Consider the following 26,063-nt stretch of genomic DNA (forward strand, 5'->3'; position numbering starts at 1 on the left):
TTCTCTTTGTACTGCAGGCTTGTTGCTCTTTGCCTGATTTGCTACTGTCGTTCCTGAAGATTGTATTCCAGATGCAATCACTTGGGTGGTGTTCATGATAGGAAACTGGCTGGTGGTTTGCCTCTGATCCCCAGTTGGTGGAATCAGTTGTGCTGGAACTACAACAGTAACCCCTCCATCCTATTCCCAGTCCCATCCATTGAGTGTTTGGAGCTCAACAATAGGCGATCTTACCCACTTCCTTTCAAACTTCTCGTTCACTACTATTCTGCCAGGTTATATTTCCAAAGGAATATTTAATACTGCAAAGACTTTAAATCGGTGTAGCTGGGAACGCTTCCAAATTCTTGTGGATAACTGCCCTGTGTTCGTCTGCCTTTAATCAGTCTCTGTACGCTGCACAGTACTGCTGACAATCAACTGCTTGAGATTGGTTTTAACTTGGGCTTCAAATTTTCATCACTTTCCCTACTAGATTCCTACTGGTCACTGGTTTGGTATCATCGATAAATGTGGATTATGGGGCATGGTTCAGGTGAGGCTCCCCTTCTCCAACAGTGTGTTGAGCTCACAGATTCACATTGCAATGGTTGATAAATGACCTATTGTACTGTGGTTTTCTTTTCCATTCAGTATAACAGTAGCTCAGGCCAGCTGGATTTATTAGCAGCCAGAGTTCTGGACCATTGCTTGAAGAACACCAATTCAAGTCCCACCATGGCAGCTGAGGAAGTTAAATTCAAGTAATGAAATCTGCAATTTAAAAGAAAAAAGCTACTTCAGTAACAGTGCATGTGATAGGCCTGAATTGTTGTAAAAACCCATCAGGTTCACCAGTGTCCTTGCAGGGGAGCAAATCTGCAGTCCTTGCCCAGTCTGGCCTATATGTGATTCCAGATCCACAAGGTAGTTAACTCTTAAATGCCTCAGTTTCAGAACAGTTAAACATGTATTCAAAATAATGCAGATGAATTAATTTTTTAAAAGTTTTTATTTTCTATTTAAAGTTGAATGTCAAGGCTTTTTGTATGGAAATTCAAATATTCCTAAGCCTTTCCCCTTTCTACAAAGCACAGGTCAGGTGCATGATGGAATATTCTGCACTTGACCGGATGAATGAAGATCCAACATGGAAGAACTTTGATGCAAGCTAGGACAAAGAATCAAGGGGCTTGGAGTCAGTAGAGGGAAGTAGCCTTTGGATGAAAGGTCAGCCATGATCTTTTTGCCACTGGACTTCAGTGTTTAGTGGGAGAATTGATCTGCTCAGGTAATGAGGGAATAACATGGACCTGCAGGAGCAGAAGGCTATGTAACCCCTCCAGTATGTAAGATCATGATCTGATCTTTGTCCTCAACTTCATGTTCCTATTCAATCCCCAAAGCCCTTGATTCCCTTGGGGTCTAAGCATTGATCTCTGTCAGCCTTGAATGTACTCAGTTGGTGTATCCACAGTTTACTAATTTAGGTGTAACATTTCTGCAGACTAAAGCCTTTGGACATTGAATTCATGAAGCGCCTACATGAGAAAGTTAACATCATTCCACTCATTGCCAAAGCCGACACCCTCACTCCAGAAGAATGCCAACAGTTCAAGAGACAGGTGAGAAGACAGGCTCAACTGGTTTTCAGAACATTTCCTAACCCAGGTTTATTGGAGGATATGGATCTTTTTAGTGTAAAATGACAATCTGCACAGTGTATGCCTCATTGCCAAGGCAGTTGCTTTGCCTGCTAAGACTCGTCTTGTGCGGGAGGCTGTGGCAAAACCATTTTGTGTGTGCAATTTAACCAAGTAAGCTAGGACACAAGTGTGCTTCATTCTGTCCTGGACAAGATGGGCTGAATAGCTACTTCTCTGCCATAAATTTGAATAATTATGTTCTTCACAGTGTTATGGTCACATCAAGTAACATATGTTTTCATCTGCAAGGACCATCTGTCAACCTTCTCATATTAAGCAGAGTACTGAATTCAGAGAAATCTTTCTTGGAAATAAAACCTGAACACCTATTATTGACCTCCCAGTCAAAGAAGCAAAAATCAAATTCAAAGTAATGACTTTTGGTACAGTGGAGATTCTTGTAATTTTGGTGTTCCAATCCTCTTTGTCTGGGACAAATCACTCCAGTTTAACTTGGAGCAGTTTGACACTGAAATCCCCAGTGGGTCAAAATATTGTACTGTTGAAGAGACGTAGCAAAGCAAACATTCAGAGAATTAGCAAGCTGCAATGAGCTTAATCAACTACACAGAGTGGCTGACCCACTGAGTATGTTTTTGTTCAAACATGCATTTCAGCAGAATGCCGTTTGATCATCAGGGTCTTGCTGGCTCTTTGAATTATCCAATCAACTTGCATGCTGGTACAGATCTGAACTTCACTGAGTTTTTGGTTAATGTTTCAGTAACTGTTTTGCAGGTGATGAAAGAAATCCAAGAGCACAAAATAAAGATATATGAATTCCCAGAAACTGATGATGAAGAAGAAAATAAGTTGGTAAAGAAGATTAAGGTAGGATATCAATAACTGTAGGGTTCTTCCTGCCTATACCATGTTGATGAAGTGTGCAACAGCTTGCATAGAGATGACCTAAAATAAAGGGGGACATTTGATGGAATGCAGAACCTTGCAATCTTTATAGTGATTTTGATGGGAGAAGTTTTGAAAGTTTTACGTTTTCAATTGGTAATCATTAGCCTTTGTGGATTTATTAATTTCCAAGGAGGAGCAGTTTGGTCACAAACCAGTGCTGTAAATAACACCTGGCTTAAGGATCTTGTAAAATGCAATTGCATTTATTTGAGAGAAACTATCAGAATATTTGATTTAATAATATAACAAATGTGCAATTCATTTTTCCCATCCACATGCATGCCCTAAAACTGCAGTATTTCATTAGCTTAAAAATCAGCCCAAATAGAAATGCGTTAACTATTGAGCTTGTAAAAGATTCATGTCCCAGGAGACTGGCTCCTTGGTATACTGAATAGTGACAGGAGGGAAGCCAAAGGAGCAGCTGTAACAATGACATTTTCAGTAGCAAGCCATATGGAAGATAGAAGGCTGGTAAATGAGCTGAGCTGTGAACAAATACAAAGAAGAGAGAATTAGTTCATGCAAGCTTTGAAATAAAGCCAAATAATGGTATTTAAAACTGAAATTAAGTTTGGCAAAATCTGTCCAAGTAAATGCATTTCAACTAGAAGAAATTCTTCCAGCTTTGGTAGCCACTTGGTTTGCAATTGTCTAATTTGGAATTGCAGACCATTCTCTAATCTATCGGGAGAATCTCATGTGGCTTGTAGACAGATTTGTTCTTGCCTTCAAATGAGAAAAAATCTTCCACTTGCCTTCCAGTGGGAAGGATAAAATCTGTGCATTAATAATGGATGGATCCCTTAATCTAAAGAGAGCCTGTGATGTCACTGGGGGAAGGGATGTGATCTGCCGCAGATCTTGGTACTGCAGACAAGCCTGGTGTTTGGAATGGAAAGAGTATGACAGTTAAATGGATAGGTGGGGAGATCCTCGCCTGAGGGATTGGAGTGCCAAGGCAGAGGAAACAGGGGAGTGTTGTGTTGAGTAGCAGGATTGTTTTGTTTAGCACCTACTTTGGTCAGTGTGCATGTCAAAAGTCTGGCAAATGGCTAGTTTCCTGTATCGTTTTAAAAATTCATTCTTAGTGGTTGCTTTTGAAAATTGTAATCTAATGCAACACCTTTCTGTTGGGAAAATATTCACTTCTAACATCAACACTTAACAGTTCAAAAGCCAATATTTTTTGAAAGTTTGCCTTCTAAGAAATAACTTTCACAGCATTCCATCTGTGTGTCACACTTTAACGGGCAAAATTATTACTAGTTACTTCAATAACCACTTGCATAATATGAATAAATGAATGGAAAAATACCAATACAAAGCCAGCAATCACTGGTTCAGAAGTGGATTCCTATTAGCTTTTTTTCCTTTAGAAACTGCTATTCATTGTATGTCAAGTATATAAAACTCAGCCACCTGAAATTGTTCTGTTTTGCTCTTTTCTTCTGGGTCTGTCTAAATCTAAAACTGCAGCTACTTCTACAGTGCCCAGGCAGAGAGCTCCCAGCTTTGTCAAAAGTAAAAAAAAATCATCTCATTTTTTTGCCTGCCTTAAACTTGTGTCCTCTGGTTACTGACTATTTGTCAGTAGGAACACTTTCCCTTTATTTTAATTCATAACTTATAACGCATTAGTTAAGACTTCACCTTTTCTGCACTAAGGGAAATGGCTCAATTTTCTCCAGTCGGGCTGCATAACTGCAGCTCCCTCACCCACCCATACTAAATCTCTGCATTCACAAGACCTTGATGTCCTTCGTAAAGTGGTACCCAAGAGGGACCCTATTCTTCAGCTGACGTCTAACAGCAGATTATAAAAATCCTGCAGTAACCCTTATCTGTTCTTTTCATTTTTAAGTTTTAAAATTATGTATGCTCATTTTATCACAAGGTGAAATTTGGTGGCAATTGGGACCCAGAGGTTTAAGTCTGACAAGTTTATTTAGCTACCAACTTAAAACTGCTTTTAAGTTTTGCATGATGAATTATTCTAGACTATTTTTGTGCTCATCTTTTCCAGGATCGTTTACCTCTTGCTGTTGTAGGTAGTAATACTATCATAGAGGTGAATGGAAAACGTGTCAGGGGGCGACAGTATCCTTGGGGAGTTGCAGAAGGTAAGTCTTTCTGCCTCTTGTACTGTCAGATTGTAATTTACTGAAAAACCTGCCTTTCTATAGTACATTTCATGACCTCTGGATGGCCAAACATCAGGACTATAGCCAGTAATCACTGTTGCAATTTAAGAATCATGGCAGTGAATTTGTACATGCCAAGCTCCCTTGAGTAGTAATATGTTAATGAAAATCTTTTAGTGATGTTGACTGAAACTTAACTATTAGCCAGGACATTTGGCACACTTTCACTCTACTGTACTGGAATGTCAACTTGGAGTTCTGTGCACCAATCCTTGGACTGGACCCAGGCATTAATTTTCTGGTTTGGAGGTGTGAGTGGTGTCTTGCATAATTAGGGATAAAAGTGAGCTGAATTAACTGAAAATCAATTCAAAGAAAGCAGTTTTGCTGTCCTTAAAGCCATTTACAGGAGATAGCGTGGAGGTGTTCTCTTCAATGCATCACTGGTAAATATTAAAAAAAATAGAAACATTGAAGAATTTAATATTTAAATTTAATTGTTGTACAAAATAGGTCAATTGAAAATTTATTGCTCATGACTTTCAGTTAATGTCTTTTTAGCATCGGGTGCTTCCATACTAATGTGGTTAAAATTTGATTTGTATTCAAAGTTTCTCACATTTCTAGATCTAACGTTGCAGTTCTGTATCTTGGTTGTACTCGGTTTGCATCAGTCATAGAGTCGTACAGCACGGTAACTGGCCCTTTGGGCCCACCGGTCCATGCCAGCCAAGATATTCATCTAAACTTGTCCCATTTACCTGCTTTTGGCCCATATCCCTCTGAACCTTTCCTATCCATGTAATTTTTTTCTGGCTGTTTTTATCAGTAGTGCAAACCTTTTCTAATAACTTTTAATTTAATATTTGAGGGGCAAGAAGGTCACCACATAACTGAGCTTCAAGATTGGATTAATGTTAGCTTACATTCTAATTTTTTATATTTGGCTTTGAATTAAGTCAAAAATGCTGCAGTACTGGAAATCTGAAATTAAAAACAATACTGGAAACAGTTAGCAGTTCAAGTAGCGTGTATGGAGAGAGAAAGGTCTCGACCCTAAACGTCAGCTATCCATTTCCCTCCATAGATGCTGTCTGGCCTGCTGAGTTCCTCCAGCATTTTGTTTGTTGCTCTGTATTCCAGCATCTGCACTCTTGTGTCTCTAGGCAGTATTTTAGATTGATAACCTTTCATCAGAACAGGGAAAAGAGGCTGTTCCACATTGCAGAGAAAGTGAGAAGAAGCAGAGAGGACAAAAGGGAAGGTTGGCGACAAGAACAGACAAGTGACGAAATGGCAGTCTTGAAAGCTTGTGGTCAAAGCTCTGGAGGAGATGCATGTAGGATACAGTGAATGAAATCTGAACTTATCAGCAGAGCAGAGGAAAGAAACTGCTGGAAATGTGAAATGTATGGCTGAAATGGCTATATTCAGCATTGAGTCTGGGAGGCTAAAACATGCCCAGAGGGAAGATGAGGTGGTGGTACTCAAGCTTGTGTTGAGCTTTGAAACAAAATGAAAGACAGAAGTCATGGGTCAGATTGAGAGCAGAGCAGAGTGGAGAATTGAAGTGGTAGGCAACTGGAAGTTCGGATCATCCTTGTGGACTGAATATGGGTGTTCTACAAAGTGGTAAAGCACTGTGGAGGATAACACATTGAGAGCACTGAATGCAGTATTCAAAACTGGGAGGAATAATTCAGCCGTCCCTTGGGGTCAGAATGACTTGTTTTCACTGCGGTTTGTGGGTTCTGAGGTGGCTAATGGCACTGAGATCTGCAGACTCTCCCACAGATGGGGCAGGAACATCAGCCCTGAAGTGACAGCCTTTCCATAGTGAGCCACTGGGTGATTGACCATAACACATAGGAGCAGAATTAGGCCATTCAGCCCATCAGGTGTGCTTTGCCATTTGATCATGGCTGTTATTTTTCCCCCTCAACCCCATTCTTCTGCCTTCTCCCCCTTACTAATCAAGAACCTATCAACTTCCGCTTTAAATATACCCAATGACTTGTCCTCCACAGCCGTCTGTAGCAATGTATTCTGCAGGTTCACCACCCTCTGACTTGAGAAATTCCTCCTCATCTTCGTTCTAAAGGGGCGTCCTTTTATTCTGAGGCTGTGCCCTCTGGTCCTAGACTCTCCCACTACGGGAAACATCCTCCCCACATCCACTCTATCCAGACCAATATTCAGTAGGATTCAATGAGATACCCCCTCATTCTTCTAAATTCCAGCAAGTACAGGCCCAGAGCCATCAAATGCTCCTCATAAGTCAACCCTTTGACCCCTGGGGTCATTCTCCTAAACCTCCTCTGGACCCTCTTCAATGCCAGCACATCCCTCCTTAGAAATGTGGCCTAAAATTGCTTGCATTACTCCAAACGTGGTCTGACCAACGCCTTAAAAAGCTTCAGCATTACATCCTTGCTTTTATATTCTAGTCCTCTCGAAGTGAATGCTAACGTTGCATCTGCCTTCCTTACTACTGACTCAACTTGCAAGTTAACCTATAAGGAATCGTGCAGTAGGAATCCCAAGTCTCTTTACACCTCCGATTTCTGAGTTCACTTCCCATTTTGAAAATAGTCTGTGCCATTATTCCTTCTACCAAAGTGCGTGACCATACACTTCCCTACGCTGTAATCCATCTGCCACTTCTTTGCCCATTCTCCCAACCTGTCCAAGTTCTTCCGCACATTCCGTTTCCTCAACACTACCTGCCCCTCCACCTATCTTTTGTATCATCTGCAAACTTGGCTACAAAACCATCAATTCTGCCTTCCAGGTCATTAACATAAAATGTGAAAAGTAGTGGACCCCTGCAGAACACCACTAGTCACTGGTAGCCAACCAGAAAAGGCCCCCTTTATTCCCACTCTGCTTTCTGCCAGTCAGCCGATCTTCTATCCATGCTAGTACCTTTCCTTTAATACCATGGGCTCCTATCTTGTTTAGCAGCCTCATGTGTGGCACCTTGTCAAAGGCCTTCTGAAAATCCAAGTAAACAGCATCCACTGACTCTCCTTTGTGTCTCCTGCCTGTTACTACCTCAAAGAATTCCAACAGATTTGTCAGGCAAGATCCCCCCTTAAGGAAACCATGCTGACTTCAGCCTATTTTATCATGTGCTTCCAAGTACTGCAAAACCTCTAAAATCTTACCAACCACTTGAAGTCAGGCTAACCAGCCTATAATGTCCTGTCTTTTGCCTCCCTCCCTTAAAGAGTGGAGTGACGTGTGATTTTCGAGTCCACTGGAACCAGTCCTGACTCTAGTGATTCTTGAAAGATCAATAGTAATGCCTCCACAATCTCTTCAGCTGCCTCTTTCAAAACCCTGGGGTGTAGTCCGTCGGGTCCAGGTGACTTATCCACCTTCAGACCTTTCAGCTTCCCAAGCACCTTCTCCTTAGTAATAGCGACTACACTCACTTCTGCCCCGACTCTCCCAAATTTCTTGCAGTTGCTGGTGTCTTCCACAGTGAAGACTGATGCAAGATACTTATTCAGTTCATCTGCCATTTCTTTGTTCCCCATTTCTACCTCTCCAGTGCCATTTTCCAGTAGTCCAATGTCCACTCTTGCCTCTCTTTTACTCTTTATATATCTGAAAAAACTTGCAGTGTCCTCTTTTATATTATTGGATAGCTTACCTTCATATTTCATCTTTTCTCCCCTTATTGCTTTTTTAGTTGCCTTCCATTGGTTTTTAAAAGCTTCGCAATCCTCGAGCTTCCCACTAATTTTTGCCATATTGTATGCCCGTTTTTTTTGCTTTTATGCTGTCTTTGACTTCTCAGCCACTGTTGCCTTGTCCTCCCTTTAGAATGCTGCTGCTGCTTTGGGATGAACTGATCCTGTGTCTTCCGAATTACTCCCAGAGACTCCTGCCATTGCTGCTCTACTGTCATCCCTGCTACAGTCCCCTTCCAATCAACTTTGGCCAGTTCCCCTCTCGTGCCTCTATAGTTACCTTTACTCAACTATAATACTGATACATCCGATTTTATCTTCTGTCTCTCAAACTGCAGGGTGAATTCTATCATATTGATATATGATAGAATTCATCCTGCAGTGATTGCTGTTTGAACCCTGATTCCCAGCATAGCACCATGCAGCAGTTGGGGGCAGGCAGGGATTGGTGCAAGGTTCCTGCCACAACAGTGAGGATGTCTTTTGTTAAAGAATAGAGAGTATATACCTCCTGAGTGTTGGGACTGGAGGTTGAAGAGCACTATAATGAACCTGGGTAGCGCTAAGCAGGGGTACCAGTGTAATTATTCTATTGTAAGCTGCTTTGAAATTTTAATCAGCTAATCAGCTCCATATTCTGCAAGGTCAACAAAATGAAATAAGGCTCTGATGCATAATTTGGACCACCCAAAAGTATGCACAAATGTGGAACTCAGCACCACAAGTTGTTGGGATGAATGGCATAAATAAGGAAAACCAGACAAAGATGTGAGGGAGAAGGGAAATGGAACAGGGCTTGTAGCTGATGTTCTAAATGTTCTTGTTGGCTGTAATTCTGTATACCAATCTCCAACTCAATGACTTAATGGAACCCTTTTTCCATGATGCTTTCTTAATATTTCAGTTTAAAAAATCTGTTTTCCAAATTGTTCTGTTTAGTGATCCAAGAGTATAGCTGCTAAATATGTGTGATAAGTGTTCAAATCAAATGAAATTTTCTAACAGTTCTTCTTAATAACAATCTCTAACGCTTCAGTTGAGCCTGTTTAGATTCTGCTTAAAGACTGTGGGTCTAATTTACCTGATGGGTGTTGTTCATTACTAGTGGATTCCCAGAAGTGAGGAATGACATTATATAAGACCCTTAAATGGAACTAGTTGCAAATAATTTGCTAATGGTGTCGTAGTTTATTAATTTGCTTGAAGTGCAGCAAATGAACTAAACCAACTGCAACAGGAAATGAAAGAAGCCATTTCAATTGATAAAGCCCCATATCAGTACCAAATCTTGCATGTGTGTGTTAGTTGGGGCCGTACATGACACATGGATGAGCCTTGTTCTCAGATTAAAGGCGGATTGTGGAGGATGTGTGTTTGTGGCTGTATCTTACAATATTCGACGTTCTGATCTGTCAGTTTCCTATTTATATAGCTAAATTAAATGTTTGTTCAGTGGCAACAGATTTATTTTGTTTGTATTTAACTTTGTACATTGTTTAATTTATCATTGTACAAGTTATCTGGTTTCAAAAAACATATGTTAGTTGCATTCTGTTATTCTGCTAAGAAGCAAGGCTGGCAAAGAATCCATATCCTTTTGGCTTAATGCAAACAATCTTCATTCAGCCAAAAATCTCTTTGCACGTAGGAGTTGAATGTAGTGGCTATAAGAACATTATTTTCAGGGATAGCTGCAGAGGAAATACTTCCAGTCTTTGAAGTGTTCTGCTGTCAGGAAATTGAATGCCCTGGCTTTAGTGCAGAAGTAGCTGCACCAGTGGCAAAATGAGATTGGAAGATTGTATCTTATCTGTAGGTTGGAGTGAAGATGTAGTTCAGAGAGTGGCTGGTGGCTGTTGCTTCCTGGTGTTTGCAGTGACTGGACTGAAAGGGCAGTGACCGAGACTTCTGGTAGATGGAGATGTGATTGGACTGCCATTAGTAATCTTGTGTTGTTGGAAATCTAAGTCTGTTGGAAAGATGGAATAATCACTTACAGTTGAATTTCACATATCCTTTGCCCTGCATATGATCATTTGCTTTCATATGACCTCTAATAGCATGATGGATATAAAATTTGTTTAGTTGACTGTGGTATAAATCTGCTTTAAAGAAAATTTGTGAATCTGTGGTTAAATTCTTCCAGTTATTGCTGGGTGCTGATATGCAACAAACAGTTCTTAATCTAATAAATTGTTAAGTAGATGCACCCAATTTAATACTGAGCCAGTTCTAAAGCAAAATTATCCTTGTACATCAAGGCTTGTTAATCTCATCCACGAGAACTAATGCGGGTGTGTAAACCTTGAGAAAGATTTGACCCAAGTTCCTGCCTTCAGTTGCAAGCAACCTATCTGATGACCTCTAGTTGTGTTTAGAGTCATACAACTTGGAAACAGGCCCTTTGGCCCAACTCATCTGTGCCAACCAAGTTGTCTACCTGAGCTGGTCCACTTTGACTGTGTTTGGCCCATATCCTTCTAAACTATTCCTATCTATCCATCCATATACCTGTCTAAATGTTCTTTAAACGTTGTAATTGTACCCACCCCTATCACTTCCTCTGGCAGCTCGTTCCAGATAACAACCACCCTCTGTGTGGAGAAAAACTTTCCCCTTGGGTTTCCTTGGAATCTAAACCCTTTCTTCTTAAATTTGTGCCCTCTAGTTTTAGACTCCCTTACCTTGGGAAAAAGATTTTGACCATTCACCTTATCTATGCCTCTCATGATTTCATAAACCTATAAAGTCACTCCTCAGCCTTCTGTGTTCCAGGGTAAAAAGCCCCAGCCTATCCAGTCTCTCCTTATAATGTAAGACCCCCAGTTCCAGTAGTGTAGCTTTACAGTGCCAGTGACCTGGGTTCAATTCGGGCCACGGTCTGTAAGGAGTTTGTATGTTCTCCGTGTCTGCATGGGTTTCCTCTAGGTGCTCTGGTTTTCTCCCACGTACCAAAGACGTACAGGTTAGGAAGTTGTGGGCATGCAAACCAAATCCCTAAGACATGATTTCCTATGCACAGAGTCATGCTGACTATACCTAATCAGTCTTTGCCTTTCCAAATGCAGGTAGATCCTGTCTCTCACAATCCAATCCAGTAACCTTACCACCACAATGTTAGGCTCACCAGCCCTGTAGTTCTTTGGCTTGTCCTTGCACCCCATATTTCTATGATGTACAGAGTTAACACTGTGGCTATAGAATTGAGCTTTTGTTATAACTAGGGCTTGAATTTTTCAGTTTCATCTTTGGTTCAGTTCAGTTTTTTTATTGTCATTGTTTGGCAACGTTAATCAATCTAGGCAATGTGTCAACTTTCAAGTTCTATTATAAATTGCAGCCAACTTGACAATCACAGTAAATAATACCTACATGCTCAAAATTGTCAGTTGCAGCCTGCATTTTTTATTAACATAGATTCCCCCATCCACGTTATTTAAACAGTTATTGTGGACGTGTGTCCACAAACAGATGCGATAGGTCAGTAGACGAGGCATAATGTTCAGATTTTAAAATCCACATTCTTAAAACAAAATGCATAGTTGACATTATAAAACAAATTGCCAACAATTTTATCAGTGTGAAAATGTGAATTTTTTTAGTAGGCTTTTTCAGTAAAGATCAAGAACGATTCAAGTCTTCAGTGTTCATTGGTCCTGTTTGCTGCCAGGTTTGCAGGTTGAGTCAAGTGACACTTTGGGAAGGGTGCCATAGAATGTCGTGTCGAGGCTCACCATCTTTAGAAACAGTGCACTGACAATTGCAAAATGCAGCAGGGAATTGTTGTGTTATGCTTTATCTGTATTTGAGAAGGTGCAAGTATTCCTTGTGAAGGTTGTGCAGGGGGATTCAACTCTTCCTGTGAGCCTACTCTTCAGCTGCATTTCTGTTATCAACATCATCTGTCCTTTAGAGTAATATTGACAGCATAGGCTGGGTTTATGGACAGTTTGTTCTGTGGTCTGCACCCAGCAGGAGCTGGGTTGTTTCTGTTTCCAGTTCTATTCTGGCAGAACCTTTGTCATTAGTGGAAGTGAGGTTTTCATTGAATCTTTAGTGTTGACTTTAACCAAACGCCAAAGGCTGATTTTTGTATACCTTTTGTGTCATTTTATATCCAAATTGGATTTAATAAACTAATTTTTACACTGTACATAAGTTATTAATTGCAGTGAAGATTTTATGCTCATGGCAGTTATTTGTCGCAGAGGGTCATGAAGAATGTCCTTCTCTATAATGCCCTGTTAGAAATTGAGTAAGTGAAGTATTTTGTCATGGTCAGCATTGAGATTTACTCATAACTGGAAATTTTAAGCTGAAAGATTCATTTTTAGCTAATGGATGGAGATGGTTGTGAGATTAGGGCAACCCATGCATGAAATTTTGTATTATTACAGGTGGTATGAGGAAGACATATGTATGAGATCACTTGCCTCCAAGTTGCACGTTATATTGTTCCTTCATGGTCGCTAGGTCAAAATCCTAGAACTCTAGCCCAATGGGAGTTCTGTCACCAGATTCACCACAGTAGTTCAAGAAAGTGGTTCACCAGCATCTTCTGGGCAATTAAGAATTGGCTTGTCAGCAACCCACGGATAGATTGTTTGTGAATGGTATGGAGGAGATGAGCTTATTCGTTTTAAATCTTCCATGTGAAGATTGGACAAGGGAGAATTCACTCAAATTTACTGTGATTTCAATGCTTTCTCACCTTGTTGAATTTGCCAGAGCAATTCATTCATTTTTGAACTTTTGTTTAGAGACTCACAGTATTAATTTTATCTGGTTTGTAATTTTCATTGTAATTGGTAGAGGAGCAAAAGGCTGCTTCCTTTCTCCAACCAGATCAGCTGTGGTGTGCTGGTTTCAGTGTCTGTCATCAAATTCTGTGGAGGTAAGGTTCTTGACAAGCCAGTGTATACTGCCTAAGCATTTGCCCCTCTCACGTCTGGCTTTTTTTTGTGCTTCATACCCTCTGTTTCTTGGCTAATCCCAGAAGTATTGTGGACTTTGTCTTCCTTATTTATTCATATTTTTGTTTTAACATTAGTTCTATTTTGCAGTGATAAATGTAGTTTATTTTTATTTTGGGGTGTCTCATTGTTTGGAGGGTTCCCACAGAGGAAAGTTAAATAATCTCTGCCTTAGCATCCTTTTAATAAGCTGCACTTCAGCCTCTGTTACTGTACCCTGAATGAATTGTGGCTTTGAAAAGGCAAAAGACTGAGCAGGTAGCATGGCATGAGCTGGTTCCAAGGAGGTTTGATGGTTTTGCATTTATTGATCATTGAAACTTTATTCAACCATGTATCTATTTTACAATTGTTCATTGGCTGACCTTGGATTTCTGCTTGTTCTTGTGCTATTTCTGTGGGGAAAAAAGTGTTTCATGGTCCCTTTTTCGTAACTTGTATTAATATTGTTTGAGTCATAATTGTGCCTAGCAAGCTAAGCACACAGGGCTTTGATAGCTACATTTCTATTGACTGAGTTAAAAGCGCTTTTGATTTTAAAAAAACAGAAATTGCTGGTAATACTTGGCAGATCAGGCAGCATCTGTGGAGAGAGAAGGTGTATTAATATTCTGGGTCACCTTTCATTCGATTTGTTTTGGTAAACAAGTGTTAAGTTATGTAGAGTCAGAATTTGCATTGACTAAATGTAAATGAATTTAAAGTGCTTGGTTCTTGATTTCATTCTGCAGACCAATGTTTCATGTGTCCTGTTGCTGTGGTGAATTGTTCAAGACCAGTTATAGTAGATATCAGTGCTTTTTCCAGCAAGCATGAGGGGCTAAATGGGCTACTTTTTAGAGCATCATCATTTCAATAAAATGTTGTTGTCTTCAGTGAGAGCTTAACATTGAAACCTCTATCATTCTGGCTGATTTACCACCAGCCTAGTTAGATCTCAGCTTGGAGCTCCCTGGGACTTGTAGGCAATGTGTGCCATTTCAAGCACACCACTTAGGCAAGAACCATTCTAGTTTCTTTTGATGCATTTTCTTTATAATGTCCCTTGCATGACCATTTATTGGAAATTGTTGTACAAGGGCAATGACTGATTTTGGTCTGTATTTCAAATATTTGCCAAAGTGCATTTGTACAACAACAGCTTTATTCCTGCAGAGTAAAAAAAATCTCACCTCTGAGTCTGAAAATTATAGGGACAATTCTACTCCAGGGACTTAAACACAAATATCTGAGTATTGCCATGGTTCTGGTAATGAAGAGGCTCTATCTTTTGGTGAAATATTAAACTGAGACTCTTTGATTTCTCAGAAAAATATCTCTTGGCACCATCTGCACAGCAGCCTTCATCAATCCTTGTGTCTCAGCTGATGTTCCTAAAACAGATTACATGACTGTAGACACCACATGTGGGAGCTCGCTGTGTGGATATTGGCTGCTGTTCTTCTAACATTATACCTCAAAGTATGCTAAGCCATCCTAAAGTTGTGGAAGGCACTATATAAATGCATTTGCATATAAGTGCAAAGGGTAGTGGGTATGTAGAATGAGCTGCCAGAGGAGTTGGTAGAGGCAGGTACAATTCCAGCATTTAAAGGACATTTGGATAAGAAAGGTTTAGAGTGATATGGGCCAAGTACAGGCAAATAGGATTACTGTAGATAGACATCTTGTTCAGCATGGACAAGTTGGGCCGGAGGGCCTGTTTCTGTGCTATATAACTCAATGAAAATGTGCAGTATTTAATTTCTAAAACAAATTTTTCTCTTACAGTTGAAAATAGTGAGCACTGTGACTTCACAATTCTACGAAACATGCTGATAAGGTAAGAATCAAGTATAATAGTCGATGCTTATTGTCACTTGGAGCCTGCTAATGTAATTTTCTCATGCAAAACCTTTGCTTAAAAAGGATTCCAAAGTAGCATTGAAAATTTCCTTGTGCTAATCTCTGAGAAGATCATCTGTTAAAAGTGCACAAGGTTATAATGGATTTTACATCTGTACTTGGGGTTTTGCTGGCTGTTGTAATAAAACTATAAAGAATTTCAAGATTGGTTTTAAACCACCTGCAAAGCAGGTGCATTTAGTGACGGGGATTAACTTCCCTTCAATTGCATCTTAGTATTTCCTCCTCCTTCATTATCCTCTTAACGATTTAAAAACCATGCTTTATGAATTGCTTGTATTTTGTTGGCTCATAAGTGTGTAGTATTTGAAAAGATGATTTCTATTCAGCTGGCTGTCCCAAGAGTTCCAGTAATGAAACACACAGCTCATGCCTAAATCCTTCCATTGATTTCTTATCTCGATTGATTTTAAAATTAGGGCAGTTCATTCCCAGTTTTCCTCACTCTTTGTAAATGTCTGTAATCTCAGCAGAGTACTAGCAGCAGGAGTAGGCCAGTAGCCCCTCACCTGCCATCGTATAAGATTATAGCTGATCCAATCTTGGCCTCAATACCACTCTCCCATGCACTCCCCATATCCATTGACTTCCTCAATTGGAAAAGTGAATTCCAAAGATTCACCAACCCCTGAGAGAAGAAATTGCTCCTCATCTCCATCTGAAGTGGACCTTATTCTGAAACTATGCCACCTAGTCAAGATACCCTCACTGGGGGGAAACAACCTCTCAGCATCACCTGTCAGCCCCCTCAACAAGATTACCCCTCATTTTTCTCAACAATAAGTACAGGTCCAACCTGCTCAACCTTTCTTGAAACATCAACCCCTTCATCCTAGGAAGCAACCCAGTGAAACTTCCCTGCGCTGCCTCCACTACAAGTACATCCTTCCTTAAATACAGAGACAAAACTGTATGCAGTACTCCAGGTGCAGTCTCACCAGTATCCTGTAAAGTTGCATCAAACCTTCCCTATTTGATTCTCCTTGCAGTGAAGACCAACATTCATTAGCCATGCTGAGATGCATCCCAGACATGGGTCTTGGAAAGCGGTGTTTTAGGATCCAGCTTGTCAATGCTTTTAACAATTGGTATATTTGTATCATTCCTTTGATCATTATATCTGGTGGGGGTATTGGGAGGTAGCCTTTGACAGTCAGACATACGCCCATGTAAGACATTTGGACAGATTTATGGATAGGAAAGGTTTAGAGGGATATGGCCCAAATGCAGGCAAATGGACTTGCTCGGAAAGGCACCTTGGTCAGCATGGACAAGTTGGGCTGAAGGGACTCTTTTTCCATGGTTTATAACTCTATGATTCTAAATGTTGAGGGTGGTAGTTTGTTTGCCAATCAAGTAGGCTGCTTTGTCCTTAATGATAAATATTTCTTGAGAGTTAGCATGGCATTATTCCTCCATTTAAGTGGTGGAGAGGATTCCATGACTTGTGCCTTGAGATGGTGGGCAACCTTTTGTATTGTCAGGAGGTTAGTCATTAGCCATGGGCTATCTGGCCTTGGACCTGCTCTTGCAGCCTCAATACTTATGGGGCTGCTTTAGGTGAGTCTCTGATCACTGACCCCGAAGATGTTGAATCTGGGTGTTCAGCAATGGTAATGATGTTAAGTGCTAAGAGTTGGTGATTAGGCTCTTGTTGGAGATGGTAATTTCAACACTTTCGTGGCATTAATGTTACCTGCCACTTGCCTCAGCACATGTCTGAATGTTGTCTAGGTCCTGTTGCTTGTAGGCATGGACTACTTCTGGTAAATTTTGGTAAATTGGTTTATTAATGTCACGTATACCAAAGTACAGTGAAAAACTGTTTTGCATGTCATCCATACAGATCATTGCATTACAACAGTACACTGAGGTAATACAAGGGAAAAGCAATAACAGAATGCAGAATAGAGTGCTACAGTTAGAGAAGGTGCAGTGCAGGCAGACAATAAGGTGCAAGTCCTGTACTGACTCAATGTAACTGCACTTTGCAATGAATTGATCTGTACAATCGGTTTGTAAAACAAGCTTTTCACTGTACCTCAGTACAAGTGACAATAATATACCAATACCATAATGAGGTAGATTGTGAGGTTAAAAGTCCATCTTATCGTACTAGGGGACTGTTCAATAATCTTAGAACAATGGGATAGAAGCTGTCCTTGAGCCTGATGATACATACTATCAGACTTTTGTATCTTCTGCCCAATGGTAGGGGGGAAGAAGATAGAATGTCTGGGATGGGTAGAGTCTTTGATTATTTTGGCTGCTTTACTGAGACAGCGAGAAATGTAGACAGAGTCCATGGAGGGGAAGCTGGTTTCCGTGATGTGCTGAGCTGTGTCCGCAATTCTCTGCAGTTTCTTGAGTCTTAGGCAGAGCAGTTGCCATACCAAGCCATGGTGCGTCATTTGTTGTGGAGCTGTGAATGGAATTGAATATTGTATAATCATCAGTGACCACCCCCCACTTCTGACCTTGTGATGAAAGAAGGGTCATTGACGAAGATGGTTGGACTGAGACACTGCCATGAAGAACTGCTGAAGAATGATTGATCTCTTAGCCACAATCAGCTTCCTTTGTGCGAGGTATGACTCTGTCCATTGGAGTGCCACCCCCCTGATGCCCATTGACTTCAGTTTTACCCGGTGTTCCTTGATGTCAACAGCCAACACCCTAATCTCACTTCTGTAATTCATCTTTGGTCCCAGTTTGGGCAAAGATCAAGTTATTTCTCTACCTTGAAAAATTAATGCTGTTTTTCCTGTAAAGAACCAAAAGTCTTTGCCTCAGCCATTCACTGGCAGTGCATTTCCATCCCAAAGTTCAGTTCAGGAAAATAAAATGACTGACTGCCTAACACTGAATCCTCAGACAGAGACGATCATCTTTTCTTATTCACAAATAAAACTGTTAAATATCATTGGTTTACATCCTAATTATTGAATATCATTTCTCAGCCCAATATTCTAAGCTATTTTAATCCCTGAAAACTTGACTCTCCACTTTGTCACTTAATTTAATCACCATGAATATTATTTACTGGTTTTGGAAATATTAATCAATTCATGCCACTAATGCTTTTCCGTCACTTAAATGCACATGACAAGAGAGGTGGGACATTTAGCCAAAAGGAAGAAGGAAGCATACTTAAGGTTTCAGAAGCAAAAATCAGACAGGGCTTTGGAGTGTTATAAGGTAGCCAGGAAGGAGCTTAAGAAGGGACTTATGAGAGCTAGAAGGGGACATGAGAAGGCCTTGGTGAGTAGGATTAAGGAAAACCCCAAGGCATTCTATATGTATGTAAAGAACAGGAGGATAACTAGGGTGAGGGTAGGACTGCTCAGAGATAAAGCGGGAAACATGGCTGGAGGTGGAGGAGGTAGGGGAGGTCCTTAAGTGAATACTTTGCTCCATTGCTCACTGAGGAGAAGGACTTTGACGAATGTGAGGTTAGCATAAAATAGGCTAATGTGCTGGAGCATGTCGAAGTTAAGAAGGAGTTAGTTTTGGAGCTCCCAAAAAAACATTCGGATAGGTAAGTCCCCAGGGCTGGATGGGATATACCCTAGGTTAAAATGGGATGCAAGGGAAGAGATTGCTGGGGTGCTGACAATGATCTTTGCGTCCTCCCTGGCCACAGGAGTGGTACCAGAGGATTGGAGGGTGGCAAATGTGTTTCTGTTGTTCAAGAAAGATAATAGGAATAATCTTGGTAATTATAGACCAGTGAGTCTTACGTCAGTGGTGGATAAACTATTGGAGAGAGTTCTTGGACAGGAATTACGAGCATTTGGAGAAGCAAAGTCTTATTAGGGATAGTCCAACATGGCTTTGTGAGGGGCAGATTGTGCCTCTTGAGCCTAATTGAATTTTTTGAGGAGGTGACAAAACAAATTGAAGGTAGAGCAGTGGATGTGGTGTATGTGGATTTTAGTAAGGTGTTTAACAAGGTTCCCCATGGTAGGTTCATCAATAAAGTTATGAGGCATGGGATCCATGGAGACTTGGCTATGTGGATTTGGAATTGGCTTGCCCACAGAAGACAGAGTGTGCTAGTAGATGGAGAGTGTTCTGCCTGGAGGTTGGTGACTAGTTGTGTTCCTCAGGGGTCTGTTCTGGGACCCCTGCTCTTTGTGATTTTTATAAATGACTTGGATGAGGCAGTGGAGGGATGGGTTAGTAAGTTTGCAGATGACACGAAGGTTGGAGGTGTTGTGGATTGTGTAGAAGGTTGTCGTAGGTTACAACAGGATATAGACAGGATGCAGAGTTGAGCAGAGAATTGGCAGATGGAGTTCAATCCGGAAAAGTGTGAAGCAACACACTTTGGAAGATCGAACTTGAAGACTGAGTACAAGGTTAATGGCAGGATTGTTGGCAGTGTGGAGGAACAGAGGGGTGTTGGTGTCCAAGTCCATAGATCCCTCAAAGTTGTTGCAAAAGTTGATAGGGTGATTAAGAAGGCGTATGGTGTCCTGTCCTTCATGAGTCGGGGTACTGAGTTCAAAAGCCGCAAGGTGATGTTGCAGCTCTATAGATCTCTGGTCAGACCACACTTGGAGTACTGTGTTCAGTTCTGGTCTCCTCATTATAGGAAGGATGTGCAAGCTTTTGAGAGGGTGCAAAGGAGATTTACCAGGATGCTGCCTGGATTAGAGAACGTGTTCTATGAGGAAAGGTTCAGTGAGCTAGGGCTTTTCTCTTTGGAGTGACAGAGGATGAGAGGTGACTTGATAGAGGTGTATAAGATTGAGAGGGATAGATAAAGTGGACAGCCAGCACCTTGTTCCCAGGGTGGAAATGACCATTACCAGAGGACATCCATTTAGGGTGAGTGGAGGAAAGTTTAGGGGAGATGTCAGAGGTAGGATTTTTACTCAGAGTGGTGGGTGCCTGGAATGCACTGTTGGGGTGGTGGTAGAGACTGATACAATAGGAACATTTTTAATTTGGAACCTTTTCAGGATGGCTCAATATCTAATATTTATGACAGATTACTAGGAATGAGTAAGGACCCACTAGATAAAATTAAAAACGCTTGGGAACAAGATTTGCAGATGTCAATTTCTGAGGAAACTTGAAATGAAATTTTCAAGTTGGTTCATACTTTGTCATTATGTGCTCGTCATTCTCTCCTTCAATTTAAAGTGGTCCGTAGAGTTCACTTGCCTAAAGATAAATTATCCCATTTTTATTCTGACATATCTCCTTACTGTGGCAAATGCAGTAATGAAGTGGCTTCCTTAATTCACATGTTTTGGACGTGTCAGAGTCTTAAAAAATATTGGACAGAGGTCTTTCATACTTTTTCTGTACTTTTCAAAATAAACTTTAAACTTAATTCTTTGACTGCACTATTTGGGATTGTTAGAGAAAAAAATATAATTTTGAAGGCTTCTGACTTGCATATTCTGGCTTTTATTTCTCTTATAGCCAGGAGAGCTGTATTGCTTAAATGGGAGGAAGTTACTCCGCCTACTCATGCTCAATGGTTACAGGATGTTATGTCATACTTAAATCTAGAGAAGATTCACTGTTTAGTTTTTGGACCTAACCTAGACTTTCAAACCCTGTGGGGACCTTTTTTGAATTATTTTCAAAATCTCTGATTTGGAGACTAAAATGCAGATATTTGCTGACATGGTTACGTTTTTAAAAGTTTTTCCTTGTTTTTTTCCATCTAACAGCTTCGGGTTTTGGTAGTGGAAGTAGATTTTTTTATAATAAAATATTTCAATTTTTTCTTCCTTTATTAACTAATTACTATATGTGATTATTAATTCAGGGTATTGTAATCTCAGTACGATTTAATACAATGTATTCAGAAGTATTTTTATTCTCGATGCATGTACTCTTTTTTTCATGGATTCAATAAAAAATATTGTAAAGACAGAAAAGACTCTTGGATAGGCACATGGATGTAAGAAAAATGGAGGGTTATGGGCTATGTAGGAGGGGAGGGTTAGATTGATCCTGGGGTAGGTTTATATAGGTTGGCACAACATCATGGACCAAAGGACCTGTACTGTGCTACAGTGTTCTATGTTCAATAGCTGCTACTGTTTTTCCTTTATCAAAGCAAGTTAGTTTAGCCACAGACTTTGCCATTTTAACACAATCATTGAACACCTTTCCTCACCAAGGTCATGCCTCTTGGCCCTATTAGGTTTGTGTTTAGGTGATTTATGGTGCCGTTCAGAATAACCTCCAGCATTTTACCTGCAGTAAGTGTTGGGATCAACAGTCTGTAATTTTTAAGCTAGTCCTGTTATTCTCTTTTACAGGTAGGGCTTGCAATTCTAATAATTTCTTAAATCTGGCAGCATACATCTTGTTTCATGAACAGGGTCTTCTTGAGCAGTCATGCAGTCCTGCCTCCAATGAAAGCTGAGTTATTTATAAATAACTTATTGTTACTCTTAATGATTCTTCCTAGTTTCATAAAATATATGCCCCTCCTGGTGTGTGTGTGTGTGTGTGAGAGAGACAGAGAGAGAACAGCAATTTCAATACCAAGAAGTCACTCTTTCCTGGTCACCCAGCAGTGCATTTCCAGTCTCATTCTGATTATTCCGTACTTTGATACCCTGCAACCTCAGCTGTTGAGCAGTTGATTCTTTGTGGGAAAATAAAGGTTCCTATATCTCTTTAAAATTTGTCCCCACATGATGAAAGGAAAATGGTGCAGTGTGGCAGCAGAGGCTTGTCATTGAAAACTGAAGTAATCCCAGTGGCACTACAAGCTTCATTAGTTCCAGTTCAAGATGGTGATTAAATCAGGACATTGTCTTTCATTCGCATAAAATGCAACATGGTCGAGAACTGAACCATAACAATTTATGTGAAGTTTTCAACTAGAACTAGCCTCCAGAGCCATGACCATCAATTACTGAGCAGCATTTGTGAGTCACCACTTCTGCTGGATGTAACATAGAACTTACTTGATATGAAGCTGAACACAACATTCCACTGGCATAGAGCTGCAGTCAGTGACAACCACCAAAAATATCAACTTGCAACCATAAATGTCATGTGGCATCCTAATCATGTCCCTTTGGCACCTGAGGGCAATTTATTAGAGGATTGATTTGGGGAAAAAAGACTCTGGCTTTGTAGCATAATGTGGCCTATTGCTACGTTCCATTGAACAGCCTTCCTGTAACGGAGAGAATGATTGACAGCATTAAGATTTATTTCTGTTAATTCAAAGCAACCATGCCTATCTGGCCAACAGGTGACTTCAGTTTCATGTTAAATAGTTGACATTGTGCCTGGACGAGAATTATGTTTGAGCTGGAAATTCTTCTTCACGTAAGCAGTACGGTCAGTCAGCCATTATTGCTATGACTTATGCCGCAAAGCTGTGTAGCAAACACATTCCCAAACCCATATAAGGTCTTCTGATGCCTCTAGGAGATCATCCCAGTATTTCTTTCACAGCTGTACCCTCATTAAAATGAAAACCCAAAGTAACCTAAGTCTGTAACCATTTGCAAATGATTTGTTACTCTCAACCTCAGTTTTAAGTTTTGCAGTTCCAAAAGTGTGCCTTTCCCATTAACATGTTTTTCTCAGTCTGTTTTGGGAGGCTGGGCGTTTGTATCTGTAAAAGTAGTAGCTTTGTAAGGCTTCTACACGTGCTGGGAGAATGAGCACAGTAATGTGAACAACATGCAATAATATGTCCTCTTGTTTGTTTATTTCACTCCAGAATAGCTTTAAGGCATTATTTGGCCAGATTTATGGGGGAATTGATCTAATACTGAGTCTCAATGCACATTTTGAAAGCTGCTTCCAGCGGTATTGTTCAAAGCAGCAACATATGAACAAAAAAAAGGACTTAATTCTAGATTGTGATCTGAAATAATACCAGTAATTCTGTCGACAAATGTAATCAGAATTTGTCCTGAATCGGTTATTTCTAAAGACCTTAATTCAAGACTCTTAGGTTGTCCTTTGCAATTCTGTTTTTCAGGGCTGTCTGCTATGACAGTGGGTAACTTTGACAGCTATCAAACTGCATCTGATTGCCTCCGTCAGCTATATCCATTTACATTCTCTCATCAATAATTTATTCTTTGTTTCAGAATTTCAAAAGCAGTCAAGTATGTCACGTATGTTGATGCAAAAAATGTTTGAGTACAAAAAGCTCGATTAACATTTATGGATCATTGTTAGTCTATATTTGTGAAGTAATTTTTAGCACAAAGACAATTTGTTGTTTTCCACCCATAGCTCACCCTCCAAATGAAAACTCCATTAGTATTCTATATCTTATTAACAGTTAATTCTGCAGTTAGAAGCAATATACCGACAATTTATGAAAGCCATGCTATATTAACAGTAGGGAATTAACCTTATACAATGGTCTTCCCTCATATTTCATATACCTGCTGTACTTTTGTTGTGCTTTATTGTTGGTTGAATGTCTTAGTCTTAAAGGTAACAGTCTGAGGGAAAAGTTAGCTTCGACCAAGAAATGAATTTCTACTGCAATTTTCCAGTCTGCAAATCCACTGGTGTGTGTTATCTTTGTTACAGCTTAATGTATGGAAATGGTTGTTCAGTGGGGTTCTGGTCACTTTCTAATGACTTTTGGATGTATTTATGTTGTGAAAAAGGTTTTTACATAGAGGGAGCAGGATTGAACTACTATGGTCTTGGCACAGACTGCAGTTAATCCAACGTGACCTAGACGGGTTGGAGCTCTGCACAAATGCTGAATAAAAGTTTAAAGGACTATACTTTGATGGGAAAAGGTAGAGAGAGGAGTGGGTGGCGTGATAAGGAGGGAGGTGAAAGGCATGTTTGGGGGAACTGAAAGGACTATATTTAGCCATTCAACTTTATCCCAAGGTGTAATGCTCCAGTTCAATAATACATTGCACTCTAACCAGTTGCAGCATGCCACTCCCCCAACATGTGGGAGAATCAGAAGCTGCTGCAAGTGACTGTACAGTACATGAAGAATTACTAAATGAAGTGCTTAAATTGTTGAACAATGTTGTCTCCCAAATCCAACCTTTTTTTTAGATCCTTGACAGACAGGAATTCTGTGTTATATCTTATTCTACTCTAAATTGGTAATGGCTTCAGACTTTGGAATTGAATATTTTTATAAGCAAGTTGAACATGGTCTTTAATTGATTTCACAGTTGCATTTGGTCTGTGTTTGATAAATAGTGGTGTTTCTGGGAGGGTATCAAGTGTTTCAGGGAGGTAGGACTTTGAAAATTAACATGTTCACCAACATTTCAGAATTGGAGTGAGAATGTGTTCAATATGAGGGGTGTCCTGCAAATGGAGTGTTGAACACAGTCACAAAAGACGCTTTTATCCTTTCCATGTTAGAGATTTTGTGATTCAAAATTGTTTAGTACAAGGAAGGAAAGCAGAAAGCAAAGGACAGCATTTTTTTTTGCTTTGTGTATATTTTGGGAAGTTAAATTATATCCTTGCTCATCAGGCGCCATGTCTGTTCCGAGCAATGCCCATTATTTTTGAGTGGATATAATTGAGGGAATATCTCTAAGGATAAGTTTGAACATTGATGCAATTTACTTTGGCAATGTAGTATAAATAGGGAGTTAGAACAAACACTCTTCTGTTATAAAACTGGCTCAGCTAAAATGCTTGGCTCTGACCAAGCCTCTATACTTTAGTCTTGCTTCCTTTTTGTTGTAAGTTTGAAGTCTTTAATGGTCAAAGCATTATTTGTATCCTGCTTCATCTTTAAAAGAGAATAAATGAAGAGTTTATGGATGAACAGTGAATGTTGCAACTCAGCACAAATGTGCCTACTGGCACACACACCCTAAGACTTTGATTGTAGGGTAACTCACAGCCAGCTGATATGTATGAGTACTGCTGGAGCTTCTGTGACAAACAGGAGTCTCTTGCCAGCCTTTAACAGATTTTGGTAACTACCAATGGAGTACCTTGGAATTTGTCTCAGCTTGTCAGCTGTTCAGAAATATTTCCACCAGAAATGGATGTTGGAATGAAATATGATTCATTGGGTGAGCATTTTGAATGAGGGTAGCATATGTTGAAGTAGAATTTTAATCTATTGTTATTGTGACCTTGAATGCTTTATATATCCAAGGTAAAAAGAAATCTGTTTTAATCACCTTGGTTAAATATTGGCAGTACTTGTGGAACTTGGTTTGCAAAGATATTCGGTGGTTATAAATTGTCCATCAGACATAACCTTGTTCCCTACTTTACACAGAACCCACATGCAGGACCTGAAGGATGTAACCAACAATGTTCATTATGAAAACTATAGGAGCAGAAAGTTGGCTGCAGTTACATACAATGGCGTTGATAACAATAAAAACAAAGGACAGTTAACCAAGTAAGACACCTTTTATTCTCTTTACAGTTGTGCATTTACTTAACCTTTTAACTAACTTCTTTACAGAAACTGTTTGCAGGATTTGTTCTACATATCTGGAGGAAATTCTTTCTGTTCATTCATGGTGTACAAAATGGTGTCTTCAGTAAGCAAACATCTGGGAACCTTATGCAACTCCTGGCTTAAAATACTTTTGTCTTTGTTCCACTCCTCCAAGAAACATTTTTCTAACCCAGAGTATGGCTTCCCAAAAGTTTGGCTCTTCGCATCATTCACTGAGATAAATATATCCGTGGTAATTGTTGGCTTAATTTTTTTTATGTACAAGTAGCAAGTATAAAATTTCTTATACATTGGCCTTGCCTGTAAGGAGGGGCTTGCAGTTC

General features: G+C 40.0%; 1 protein-coding gene across 3 annotated transcripts in view; it reads left to right on the plus strand.

Annotated features, from left to right (window-relative positions):
* Window positions 1-26,063, plus strand: part of LOC127574687 (septin-7) — a 103,885-nt gene that overhangs the window by 69,181 nt on the left and 8,641 nt on the right. For all 3 annotated transcript variants that reach the window (XM_052023959.1, XM_052023957.1, XM_052023958.1), the window contains 5 exons: window positions 1,487-1,604; window positions 2,424-2,516; window positions 4,624-4,720; window positions 15,183-15,234; window positions 25,552-25,677. In XM_052023959.1, the coding sequence (XP_051879919.1) occupies window positions 1,487-1,604; window positions 2,424-2,516; window positions 4,624-4,720; window positions 15,183-15,234; window positions 25,552-25,677 (486 nt within the window). The remainder of the gene's footprint in view (window positions 1-1,486; window positions 1,605-2,423; window positions 2,517-4,623; window positions 4,721-15,182; window positions 15,235-25,551; window positions 25,678-26,063) is intronic.

Source organism: Pristis pectinata, chromosome 9, assembly GCF_009764475.1.
Source record: "Pristis pectinata isolate sPriPec2 chromosome 9, sPriPec2.1.pri, whole genome shotgun sequence".
Lineage (NCBI taxonomy): Eukaryota > Metazoa > Chordata > Chondrichthyes > Rhinopristiformes > Pristidae > Pristis > Pristis pectinata.